General features: G+C 52.7%; 3 protein-coding genes across 3 annotated transcripts; 1 reads left to right on the top strand and 2 right to left on the bottom strand.

Annotated features, from left to right (window-relative positions):
• Window positions 1–656: 656 nt before the first annotated feature.
• T069G_06090 (LYAR-type c2HC zinc finger domain-containing protein) lies at window positions 657–2,504 on the bottom strand (the record flags this gene model as incomplete). The annotated part of the gene is made up of 3 exons (XM_056173300.1): window positions 657–1,829; window positions 1,890–2,012; window positions 2,484–2,504. The coding sequence occupies 3 exons, from the start codon at window positions 2,502–2,504 to the stop codon at window positions 657–659; spliced, it is 1,317 nt and encodes a 438-aa protein (XP_056030158.1).
• Window positions 2,505–7,874: 5,370 nt separating this feature from the next.
• Window positions 7,875–9,257, top strand: T069G_06089 (serine aminopeptidase, s33 domain-containing protein; the record flags this gene model as incomplete). Its single annotated transcript, XM_056173299.1, has 5 exons — window positions 7,875–7,958; window positions 8,085–8,128; window positions 8,230–8,698; window positions 8,786–8,868; window positions 9,077–9,257. The coding sequence occupies 5 exons, from the start codon at window positions 7,875–7,877 to the stop codon at window positions 9,255–9,257; spliced, it is 861 nt and encodes a 286-aa protein (XP_056030157.1).
• Window positions 9,258–10,375: 1,118 nt separating this feature from the next.
• T069G_06088 (r3H domain-containing protein) lies at window positions 10,376–11,889 on the bottom strand (the record flags this gene model as incomplete). Its single annotated transcript, XM_056173298.1, has 3 exons — window positions 10,376–11,457; window positions 11,527–11,669; window positions 11,750–11,889. The coding sequence occupies 3 exons, from the start codon at window positions 11,887–11,889 to the stop codon at window positions 10,376–10,378; spliced, it is 1,365 nt and encodes a 454-aa protein (XP_056030156.1).
• Between the last annotated feature and the right edge of the window lie 1,111 nt (window positions 11,890–13,000).

Below are 13,000 nucleotides of genomic sequence, written 5' to 3'. Positions count from 1 at the left end.
AGTAGTAATACGTTGTTTGCAGGAAATGGTGAAAACAAGATGTAGAAGAATAGATATGAAATAGAGCAGATGCCTCGTAAGGCTTGTCAGCCAATGATCCACCTCTTATGCCATCATACACAAATGAAAATGATAAAAAGAACAAGATAAATAGAACAAAGAGAATTGAAGCTTTCCCATCACACATTCCTCCCTTCATGGTATCATTCATCTCCGTCATTACTGCCCTCAATGCCCATCTTTCCGTCTCATACCGCAGTATTAATGCCACAAGATTAGTTGACGACTTCCATTCCATGGCCAGAGCAGCCACCTCTCGCAAACCCCAAATGTTTGTTCCATAATGGTGCACCTTTTGCCACAGAATTCCTGGAAACGTTGTCGTCGATGTTGATGTTGTTACAGGGGGGGAAGACCAAGTGTGCCCGTCTATCCATGACCCTTTAGAATAGTATGACAGATAGAAGACATAGTAGTACAGTTCCGTTCCGGCCAAACATATAAAAACGCTGTTCAAAGAAAGCAAGATGATCCAGCAAAAACTCCTTGTATCCAAGTAACACTGAGCAGGCCCCGTCCTTTGGGCGAGGCCGTCGAATTTTGTTTTCCGTTTTTTTCATGTTATGTTTTTTTTTCGTTTGATTTCTTATTTTTGTTTATTCTTCACAAAAAAGAACAATTTCGCCTCGGTCGTTGCGTCGAAGTCGCAGAGATCGCCACAGTTCCTTCTCTTCCTTGCCCTTGGGGGAGCTAGAGCCGGCGGCTTGGCGCTCCCGGTGGAATCGCTTCAAGGCCTTGTTCATGCTGCAGCCGCGCTCACTCTCAGGTCCCTTGTTGACGAAGCTGAGGAAGACATCGGCACGGGGCTTAAAGACAATCATCTGCCCGTCGAGGTTCTCGTGTTTGCCGTCCTTGGAACCAGGTCGGAACTCGATGAGCTTGGGCTCCTTCTTCTCATGCCTGTGGGAGGAGTGCTTCTTGGAAGACGACTTGTGCTTGCTCGACTTGGTCTTGGGTGGAGGGCCAGAAATCATGCCAAAGAGGCTGTTGCTCATCGTGTGGGAATGGTGGCTCTTGTGGTGTCGAGAGTGCTTCGTCTTCTTGAGCGGGCTTGTTGGGGAGAGATCGGCAATGTTGTCTCCAGAGTAATCGGGTGAGGGTGGGAAGGCAGGTCGCATCATGTTCTTCAGGCCGCCAGTGAGACCAGAGTGAAGAACGGGAGGTGCATCAGCCATGATTTGGTCGCCAGTAACATCGACGTGCAAGCGCTTCCGCTTCTTGTCCTTCTTGGCATCGCGTTCCTTTGACCTCCGTCGCTCGGTCTTGGGTTGAGGGGTGGCGAGAGAACCCGTGGGTACAGGGCCGGTTCCGTATTGTACAAGCGGCTCTCCGTCTCGGTCCATAAGAACCGGCTCCAGGAGCTCTTCGCTCTTTGTCTCGTAGCGCACAAGAGAGGTACTGTCGCTGGGACCAGGAGCTTTTCGGTCTCGCGCATGGCTCACGTTTGAGGCAGTCGGGGTTTGAGAGTTGTCGAGAAAGTCAAAGACGTTGACGTGGTCATCATCGGCAGCAGATGGAGGGGTTGGGGCCTCGGGGGGAGGTCGAGATTTGTCTTCGTACTCGTGCCACGACTCGTATTCCTTGTCTTCGTTGACATCTTCGACAAATGGCTGCAGGGCCAGCGTGTTGGCCATGCCTAACCGATGCGAGTTCATGGTGGGCTGTTGCTGTTGATGTTGTTGTTGTTGCTGCTGCTGCTGCTGCTTCTTGTTGTTTTGCTTCGGCTTATACAATGCGCCTTGGTATTTCTGCTCTTCTGTCATGCAAGACTTGAGGGGTGCCGTGTTAGCCCTACCAAACAACAACCCCAGATTCGAGCCAGGACTTACTGTATGAGAACGGTATTCGACGCCGGGAAAGTATACCATGCAATCAATACAGGTAAAGGTTGCGCCTCGGCAGCGGCTGCGATGAGGGTCAAGTTTCTTTTTGGTTAGGATGTCACCGCACTCCTATAAGTAAACAAAGTCAGAGGAAAGGTCGAGGTCGAGGTCGAGGTAGAGGTAGAGGTAGAGGTAGAGGCCGGGAGTTGATAAAGAGACTAGTGCAATGCAGAAGAGGTGATGCGAGATGTGGATGGATATATGAAAGCGCGGTTGCGGGTAGGGGGAGGGGGAGGGGAGTTTGCGAGACGAGACAGGGGAGTGGACCCGAGGGATCAGCGGGACGCAGCAGAAGGGATGCTTGAAATAGTGTTACTCGTCCGGCGCTGGACAGTAATACTAGCAGCCCTCATGGAGGGTGGTGTGTGCAAAGCAAGTGATGTCAGGCTATGAATAGGGCCAAGGCATATCGCATGTTGGAGAAAGCGACCAGGGGGGTGAAAGCGCAGCGCCACGGAAGGGAATGGCAGACCAGGCCAGGGGACTAGCCAAAGCATGGGATGGACAAGACAAAAAGCATGTAAGTTGGTTAGTGCGTACCTCACACGAGAAAGAAACCATGTTTGCGTCGCGATTGATTGGGCGTCCGAAAAAAAGTTTGCCGGTTCCTGGATTCTGAGTGGCCGCAGGCCTTTTTTTTCTCTCCTCGACGGGGGTTGCGATTCGACGACGAGCGGATGGAGAACTCGAGGTGCAGCGGCTGCGGCAGCGTCAAAGCAGGCAGTCGGGATTCCAGCTGGCGGAAGAAGACGCCGGGATTCAGCAGAATTTTTCTGCTTTGTTGTTTTGTGTCGCAGAGGCAGCTGGGCAAATCGAATGCGCGCAGTGCTTCGTGGCTCGCGGAGACGCAAGGGGTTGCTTTGTGCTTTGTTGGAGGAATGCGTCTCAGGATTGAGGGCGTGCGAAAGAGCAAAGAGAAGAAAGAGAAAAAATTGCAAGAAGAAAAAATAGAATCCGATAGGCCCTTTGATCAACGGGAAGAGGGAATGGAAGTGGGCAATGGGGAATGGAGGGGCGATTTAGAGGGGGGGAGGGGAGAAGAAAAGCCGCCAAGCAAGGCCTGGGTCGTAGTGCCGGGGAAGTGAGAAAAGTGGCAGTGAGATTGATGGAAGTGAGACGAAGGGGAAGAGGCTTGAACTGATAGTCGGCAGCTGGGGGGGTTATTTAGGATTTAGTCTCCAGGGCTCGAAGCAATATTAATATTGGGCTTTTGGAGGTGAGCGAGGGATTGATTAAAATGGAATCACAACCTGGAAAGGCGGTAGAGATTTATCGCCGTGCCAGTTCCCGTTGTTGTTGCTGGTATTGAAGTGCCCAGGTGGTAATTCCCAGCTCAGGTGGTGCCTGTAAAATAGTGGCGGTAGGTGCTAAGTGTACCGGCTAACTGCACTAGAAGCGCGTAATGGATGGTGGATGCCACCCTCCAAAGCTGCAACATGAATCTCCATACCCAGAGTTTGTTGTTCGCTTTTATCCTCTCGCCAGGCAAGGCGGCTACAGCTCCGTCGTACAGCTGGCCGTTGCCTCTGCCTGCGCCGCTGCACAACGACGTCGTTTGGCGGCACAGACCCATGAATTTTTCTTCTTTCTTCTCTTTCGTGTTCCAGTCCTGAGCCCTATCTGGCCGCTCTGATCCCTGTTGGGCACCAGGCGGCGCGGTAGGGCTTCTACTTGGGAGCAAGCGAACAGTCCAAAAATGCACCGAAAATCCTGCCTTGCTGCGGTGAACGGCAGAGAACCCAGATCTCTCTGTTGCCACTACTATGTGCACCCCATGCCAGCTCCCAAACACACGCCCAGCAACCAGGCGCCACAACTCGAAACTCGAATGAGGCAGCGCGGCGATTGGCTGCAGAGCTTCATTTCCAGCAACGGTCACATGAGCTAATCAATGCAGATACACACCCCGGCGTCACCTTAGGCCGTCTAGTGCACGGTGATGGCGACTTTGGGGCTCTGCTGGCGATGCCGCCCAAGCAGTTGTTTGGCAGGGAAGAGCCAAGGCAACAATCGCTTAAAACCCTACCGTCGACGTGGATATCAAATTGTACCACAAAACCGAATTTTTCTTTGTTCATGGCGGCCCAAGACGTCGGTGATGACGGTGATGACGACGACCTTGTCCGAGCCTTGCCATGGTCGAGACGGCAAGAAGAGAATGGAACAAAAAAAAAAGAGGCGGTCTCTTTGTTGTGCAGCCACGGCAGTAGCACAAGCACCTAAAAGTCATGGGGGCCAAAGAAGTGTGTCAACAAAGACTCCATCCAGCGCCGGTACGAGCGAGTGCATATGAGCACTGACTGACGCAGCTTGTGAGCTGCTGTTTAGAGAAGCTCGCGGCTCCAAAGGCGAGAAGCCGTCATCACCGCTCTCTTCTTTGATACTCCATAATTTGTGCCTGTGCCTCGCCTCGCCTCACTCAGACTCAACAAGACAAGACAAACGAAAGCTTGGCAGGATGGTATGGCAGCATTGTCGCAGGTAAAATCCATCCTGCGAGCGCCAACATCAGCGCCAACGCAGACGCAATGTGAGGCATGGAGAGCCAACCGACCCCGTCAGCAATCCAACTGGACGCTGGGAGAGACGGTGCCGGCGCCTCGTCAGCGCCATGCGGCCAGGGATGGGAATGGGAATAGTAACAGACGGACAGACAGACAGACAGACCATAAACAAGCAGCCCATGTCGACGCAGGGACGGACCCAATCCACGACGTGACTGTGCTGCGCGTCTGCCATCTTGCATTGCACCTTGGAAGGGGGAAGGCTTTTGGGGCTGCGTCAAGCCCCCATTTGCCCAGCTTGCCTGTGCTTGTCCACAACGAGTCTCATGGATCACCCAGATGCAGCCAGGTCCTGGCTGGGTTGGTGCTAAGGTAGTGCATGCATATTCCGTTCCATGGAATGGAGCAGGCTAACGAGAGACGGGGGCAACGGATGGGTATTCCGGGTGTGTATTACGGAGTGCTGCTGGTACGAATGATATGGACTGTAATCTTGCGTCTGTTACTGTACTGCTGCTAAAACAGGTACGAGATCATATGGAACAGAGCGTTTATTGCCTCTTAGCCCGTTGGCTCCGGGCTTATCAATGTCTCATGCTTTGGTCTCGATATTCTGCATGCCCACGCAGCAAACACGCGATAACGATCGTCGGCCGCCTCTCGCCATCCACCTCACGCGCTCCTCGTGCCACCGGCCGCTTGCCCACCTCCAAGATTCCGCCAGAGGTCATCTGTAACATTTAAAATGAGATGCGCGGCACGTGTGGCGACTAGATGCGCAGATGGATGGATGGAGAAGGGCTCCGTCCATGATGCTAGCAGAAGTTGCAGGCCAGCACTGGCTTGACTGGACTACCGCATACCTGCTTCTGGTCGGTGGAGGGAGGCATGCATGCTGCATCATGCATGTCTCAGAACCCAGGGCGGGATGGTGTCAAGTGAATACGGGCATGATTGTCTATCCGGTTCAAACGACTCATCATTCAGGTCCGGTACGGGAGTGCGGGCTAGCATTTTCATGATTGCTGCCGCTCGAGGCGAGAGACATAGTCGCGCCCAGCAAGGAATGGCGTCGCATTAAAATGCTGCCACAATGTTTCAGACTTGCTCAGACACCAGGCGAATGAGAGCAGAGGAGCGGCCAATCTTGAATCCCTCAGCCAGGCCCGGCGATGCATGGTGATGAATGAGGTCAATATTGGTACTAGACTAGCCCCGTGTGGTGGTTCTGCGACACAACCACCACGGCAGAGAATTGTGACGAGCTACTGGCACATCCGTTTCGCCCTGCTTATTGTGATGTCTCTATCTTGACCGGGGGGCCACCTACTCGAAGCGGGATCTTCTGTCCGTTGCCTCCGGTTATGCAGGTCCAGAGGCGCACTGCTTGCAAGCGAGTCAAAGGAAGAGGCACGGCGCCTGGCCTGGGCGGTGCAGATGCAGCTACAGCTGCTCGTACCTGTGCAGTTAAGCCACGGCTAATGCTGCTTTGCTCATCGGACCATGCTTTGTACGGATGTTGTCGAATGTTTGTCCTCGATGATTCTTCTAGAATGGGAGTTGACGATGGTGGCATCATGAATGTTGAAAGTGGCATCAAATGAACCATACGTTTCTAAGTGACTTACCTTGGCCACAAGTACAAGACTTGAGGTCAAGTTCAAGTTCAAATCGGCATCCCCTCATCCGGGCTGCGCATATCGTATTACTACTCGTATCAAACATTGCCTCACATGAGATGTGATTCATCCGAGTCATTGATGTCGAAGACGACACCGCTTCTGTGGTCTGTTGTGTTTGTACGCATCAGCCATCGACCTCGTCAGCAATCAGCTGTTTGTCTGAGGTGAGGCTGGGCTGAAGCTGCAGCCGGTCGGCGAGTGCATGATGCAGAGCGTTTGCATTGCAGCAGCAGCATCCAAATCCCTTCTTTTAGAAGCCAGCTGTCAGCCCTTATCTTGTGTCGCCAATGACAATTTGCTGTGGTGGGCTGCTGCCGAGGCAGATGGAGACTGGTGGTGGGCGGTCCGGAGGTAGGGAGTACCTTGTGGAGAGACCGCAAATGGCGCTGCGGCTAAGGTATCGGGTACTGATATTCGCAATCAAAGCTCACTTCCAGAAAACCCCAGATTATTTCCCAGATCTTTGGGCCTTCAGCTCCTCGTACTACGGCTAGTGGTGAATTTAGTGTTAGGCTGTCGATAGTGCCTGGTTGGCAGCTCCCTCGGCCCGCGAGAACCTCAATTATCCCCAGCTCAGCGCTTCCCTTCCGTGTTAGTATCAGTTAATAGCAAGGCAGCGCTTAACAAGGCCAATTGGCCCTGGAGAATATCATCTCCATCCAACGCTGGCGGCTAGCATCTGGCCTTTTGCCCGAATCAAATCACGGCAAATGGCTCGAAACGCGCCCGCGATGCCCTGCAGGGCAGCCTGGCCACCGCTCGCGCCTGGCGGAGATTGAACGTTTCCACTCCAATTTTCGTTGCAATCACAGCGCTGGAGCTAATCAAAATACTAATACTACTCACTACTCGTACCTGCTCGTACCGTAACCAGATGCGCCGATGCCGATTCAACTATTACGGAGCATCTAACCGGGAAAGCAACGGTCCGTCTGGCTCCCTGGATTCATTTGGTTGGGTTGGGGAACTTTTTCGGTCGATTAATTTTTTTCTCACTTTCCCTTCTCCCCTCCTACTCTTTCTCCCTCTCTCTCTTTTCTCCAATTTCTGGATTCTCACCATCACGCTCCTTTTTTTCTTTTCCTTTTCATTCGACTCTCCCTTCTCTTCTTCTGGCGAAACCCGGTCACCGACTCGACGCTGATGAACGCAATGCAGCCTTGACAAAGGAAACACAACGATTCGACACTCGCCTCCAGGCAGCGGCATAGCCAATCTGCACGGTGGCGTCCAGTTCAACTGCATCCAGCGGCCGCGAGTAGATCCACGTCGACTAAGCTGACCTGTCGTTATAACCTATAACCTATCATCCTTATCATTTTTTACTTCATCTGCCTTCATTGGCTTCTCTGGACGACGTCTCCTGCCTCTCTTCCGACACCCCTGACCGACAGCAAACTTTTGGCGCTTCCGAACACAAGAGGGTGGGCATTCGGCTGAACCGTGCCACAGCAGTCCGGTGGATTAACCGCGAATATCAATCTCAACAAGCGCTGGCCTCCTATCCCGAACAGCTCGCCTCACTTTTGTTCAGACCCGGGCCCTCTTTTTTCCTCTTTTATTCCCGAGTACTACATGTTGTCGTGTCATCGGGCTGAATTGCTGTGGCTTGGGTATGGGACCACATGCGATATTCAATCCGACGCTCGGCTGCATCACCTTCTCCCAAGAATGGAAAGATGACCCCAAACTCCAACACACCCCCTCCTGGCGCAACAAGCAATAATCACCACCACAACAACAACATGGCGAACGGCTACTTTGGCCAGACCGCCTCTTTCCTGACCTCTGCGGCGGGCTACATGCGCCTGCCAGCTCTGGCATCAACGGTAAGCCAGCGACATTTTGCATCCTGCATTGTGCATTTGCGTCTGCATCTGCGTCTGCCTCTGCGTCTGCATCGTGCCATTGCGATTGGAGAGAATTTCGACTGACCGCGAACCGTGACTCAACAGGGCATTGTCGCCATCCTCACATCCCTCCTCTACTTTAAACAAAAGTGCGTCGAGCTTACTCTTACTCCCCCCACCGTCCAACGTCGGCGCTGGCATTGGCATTCCTCCTCCATCGCGGGCATCGAGCTGACAATTCACCGTGCAGGGCGCTCATTTATCCCTCTCATATGCCGCCAAACTCTCGAACCGACATCCCACGACCTACGCAGTTCGGAATCAAGGATTTCGAAGAGCTGGTAATCCCCACCGACGATGGCGAGAAGCTCTCGGCTTACTACATTCGCGGCCCCCGTGGCGGCAAGAACTCGGACATCACAATCCTCATGTTCCACGGAAATGCAGGCAATATCGGTCACCGCCTCCCCATCGCGCGCGTCTTCATCAACATGATTGGGTGCAACGTCTTCATGCTCGAGTATCGAGGATACGGCGCCTCCACGGGCGAGCCAGACGAGGCGGGCTTGGGAATCGACGCCCAGACCGGGCTCAACTACCTGCGCGAGCGAGCAGAGACGAGGAACCACCGGTTTGTTGTTTACGGCCAGAGCCTCGGTGGAGCCGTCAGCATCAAGTTAGTGGCCAAGAACCAGGACCGGGGCGACATTGCGGGTCTGGTGCTGGAAAATACTTTTCTCTCCATGCGCAAACTTATTCCCTCGGTTCTTCCACCTGCCAAATACTTTACTCTGCTGTGCCACCAGGTATGGCGCAGCGAATCCCTCTTGCCGTCCATTGACAAGATTCCTATCTTGTTCCTCAGCGGACTGCAAGATGAGATTGTCCCGTAAGTTAAACTCTACTCTTTCTTGTCTTCTTGCATTCTTCCTCCCCGGATCATATGATGAACATATCATCCACAAAATCTGAAACCATTCACCTGGCTCTGATTAAAAACCTTTTCATCAAACCCTGAACGATCCCACCCAAAACAACCTGTTTTTCTCCAAATACGAGTGCCGGATATCAAAAACTGACAAGATATATATGTCCAGTCCCAGTCATATGACCCAACTGTACAATGTCTCCACCTCCCCCAACAAGACGTGGAAGACATTCCCTGGTGGCGATCACAACTCGAGTGTGCTAGAGGAGGGTTACTTCGAGGCCATCTCGGAGTTTATAGCTGACGCCCTGGGCAGCAGCGCACCCATCACGGACGGCAAAAGCCAGTGATGGAGCTGCACCTCGCCTGTTCGTGATATAACCACCGTTCAGGCATATATATCCCGTCCCAGCGGAGCATGGCGATAGCTGCATCAACGGGCCTCTGCAGAAACGCTCTGACGCGTCTTCTTTTTTGCATGCTGACTCCGTATACGCACAGCAGACGCAGCAAATGGGAGATGTCAGCTAGATAGAAAAGAGGGCGGCCCGAGGCGAGACAGGCCAAGCGTGTGGGATGTATGTGGTTCCCGTGCCCATGTGACGATAATATTGGAGTGTGTGTGGAGGGAAGAAGCGTCGCGTGATTATACCCAGCCCGAACATCTACATGAGTCTTGTTGTTTTTTTGTTATCTGCATCTTCTTATTACTTGAAGAGGGAGATGGTTTTATTCCCATGTGCAACGAATTTTAATTTTTCGGCTGCTCAACGCAATTTTTTTTTTTTTTTGTGCGCATCACTTTTTTTTCATACACGCACACCTGTGTTTCTCCACTGGTGAACAAAAAACGACGCGTGTTGGAAGCGATACCTATTATTGGTCGGCTTATTGCTTTTTTATCATTTTTCTTTATTCTCTCTCTGGGATCACTCTTTTCTTTTTTATACATCTGCATGATGAGGTAGGTAGCAGCAGCAGCAGCATATATCAGTACATTACGGGTACGACAACGGCCAACAACCAAAAAAAAGTAGCGTGGGGATTTTTTTTAGAGGGCGGGTTACTATATGGAGATGGGTTATTTTTGCTTAGGTCCTAGAATTGGGGGGCGGTTTAACATTCATAGATGGGATACGGCGTATGAGAAAGAGGATAATTAAATAATTATAATGTTTTTTTGACTTGATATTTTTCGACTTTTTTTTTCTCCTTTGTTTTCTGAGTTCTTTTGGTGGGCTTTATGCATATGCATGTTGTCCACTGCGTATATCTACTATATCCAGCAAGAAGCTGTTTCCAATTACTTGAGCTCATCAAGTTGGATATACAGCTTCTAATACACGTATCTCCTACTTGCCAGTATTTCGATGGAAAATCCTGTTTGATATCCATGACCAATGCAATGCCGCCATAGTGAACCTCGTAATCACCTTCTATAAGAAAACTCCCATCCCCGCGCCTAAAATCAACACTCAACATCCCCATCAAGCTGCGCCGTCCAAGACGCACTCGGCGTCACAGCCTTCTTCTTCTTCAGCCCCAGCAGCAGTCGTTTTCCAGATCCGCCGCCCGAGGCCGCCGGTGTTTCCACCTTGACCTCGTCCTTCTTCGCCGCGGCCCGTCCCGCGACGGCGCTCCAGCCCGAGGCATCGTTCTTGCTAATATCTTCTCTGCGCGAGATGTTTTCGTTATCGTCGACGTGGCAGAGCAAGATGTTGCCCGCAACGTCGAGGCGCTTGATTGTGCTCTCGAGGCGAGGTTTCATGTTCTGCAAGGCCTGCTCGACGGCGGCAGGCGTGAGGAAAGACGAGTAGTGCGCCGTGGCGCGGATGAGAATCTCATCTGAAGGCAAGAACGCCGTCTTGAAGTGAAAGGCCGTCTGGCTTGCGAGGTCGGCGCGAATAGCGGCGTCGACATCTTCCATGGTAAGGCCAAACCGAGGAGAAGTGAGGAGAAATGCGTTGAACGGATCAACTATAACAAGAGGGGGAGGAGTCGGGGCTCTCGAGTTGGCAGCGGCAGCGGCCGCTGCCTCTGCCGCCTGCGAGTCTCTAATCTTGACGCACTGCGCCAGTGTCTTGCTCGGTGCAGAGACAAACTTGGCGCCTTTCCAGACGACGACGTAGCGATACGGCTCGAGATCCTCGCTTTTGCTCTCCAGCCCGTAGTCTTGGGCCAGTACATGCAAAAACTGCCGCTGATGGTTGGGCATCGGCTTATATCTCAGTCGTTGCTCGTTGGGGCTCTTGGAAAAGACCCGGAACTCGCGCTCCTGGGTCTCTGCCCAGGCAAGGTTCTCCTTGAAAAGACGAAGAGTCGTGTCCGAGTAGGGAACGTGATCATTAGCGTGAGAGGCAGGATCGATGTTGAGAGCCGCGGCAAGACGCCTGTTTCGCTCTAAGCGAAGACACTCGTCGTCACATTTAAGCTCGGGGCGAGATGGCGTAGGATTGGAGCTGCTGGCGAGACACTTGACGTCCTGTTTACGCAGGCCACAGGGACAAGCGATTGTCGTCTTGGCTGTACAAGGGGCTGATTCGTTGCAAGCTGTGTAGAATTGGGTTAGAAACTCTTCTGCTCTGCTTTCAGTTGGCTTTGGCTTCATATTGGACTTACGAGTCTGACCATGGCATGGATTCGGGCAAGCATGGTCACAGAATAGCTTTGTCTTGCCGCAGACTTGGCCGCAGGTCTGACTAGAACTGGCACTATCCTCGCACTCTCCTGGTCTATGACATAATTTCCGGCACTTGTGTAATCTAGAAATACCATATCAGTAAATGCCGAGAACCCTGATGGGTAGTTCAACAGAAACATAAAAGAAACACATGTCACGTACCCGCACTTCAAGCTCTTCCCGCAAGGTCGGCCGCAGTGCGCCGCTTGAAGGTGGCAGGGCTGGCTGTGCAGCTTCTCCTTGCCGCAAGCACACCACTTGTCTACCAAGAACGGGCACTTGGGACAAGTTATGTCGTCCATATGGCAATTATGCTCAACGGGTGGGTGTCCGCAAGCTGGTCGCCTCGGGCAGTTAAATCGACACTCGGGGGCATGAGTCCCGCAGGGCTGCGGCGGTTGAAGCACCGTTCGGCCACAGTTGCAGCTGATCTCATGGAAAATGGCTTCGGGGCAGCTTGCGCATGCTCCGCGATGGCATATCTGCTGGCAGTCATGGCTGCCGCATTTCAGCGGCCGTCCACACGTCCGAATGCAGATGTGCTCGGCTTCGACAGCAGATTCTGCTGCCGGTCGATTTTTCCTTTTGTTCGCTGCCTGTCTCTCCGCAGCCTTCTTCTCTCCTGGACAGCAGCGCTCGCCACACTTGTGACGGCCGCAGCTCAGATTCGCCTGGCATGTTCTCATACACCACGGCTGTTGGACATCTCCCTGATGACATACGGATGTAGATGTGGTCCGCCCACATCGACACGAGATATCAATCACCTCCATACAAAATCCACAATCACCGGTATGACATTTGGCCTTGCAGAGGTGGCCACAAGGGAGGAGCTTTTCACAAACTCTATCACAGTGAGGCACCGGATCCTCGCAAGATTGCCTTGGAGCCTGCAGGAAATTCTCAAGAGGCGTCTTGCCACAAGGGCAGTGTGTAACCACGTCTGGGGAATAGGGGCAATGGGCCGGTTGCTCGTCCTGGGCGTGGCAGGTCGCAGAGCAACTGTGAGTCCCGCAATCGAATTTCCTCTCACAAGGCGTGAGGCAGCTGAAAGAGCCCTCAAACCATGAGGCGTCATCTACACTATATGAAGACTGCACATCCTGCCGCTCAAAGCAAGGGATTTTCTTCTCGACACGCCCGCAGTAACACTTTGCTTCAACCTTGAGATCGCAATCTCCACAGAGTCCGGGATGACATGGGTTTGGGCAAAAGTGCTCTCCGCAGGGCAAAAGATCACCGCAGATCTCCTGGCAGCTCCAACCATTTTCGTAGTCGGTCTCTCTGCACAGCTTCTGCGAGGTATTCTTCCCGCAAAAGCAAGACTGCGTAGGGCCCACAAGACCACACGGGGGACATGGCCCGGCGTGACATTGAAGGCCGCAAGGATGTGGGCACGTTCCTCGAGGCTTT

The sequence above is a fragment of the Trichoderma breve genome, chromosome 3 (genome assembly GCF_028502605.1).
Source record: "Trichoderma breve strain T069 chromosome 3, whole genome shotgun sequence".
Lineage (NCBI taxonomy): Eukaryota > Fungi > Ascomycota > Sordariomycetes > Hypocreales > Hypocreaceae > Trichoderma > Trichoderma breve.
Note: the sequence above shows the minus strand (reverse complement) of the source record. Positions and strands in the feature narration are given on the sequence as shown.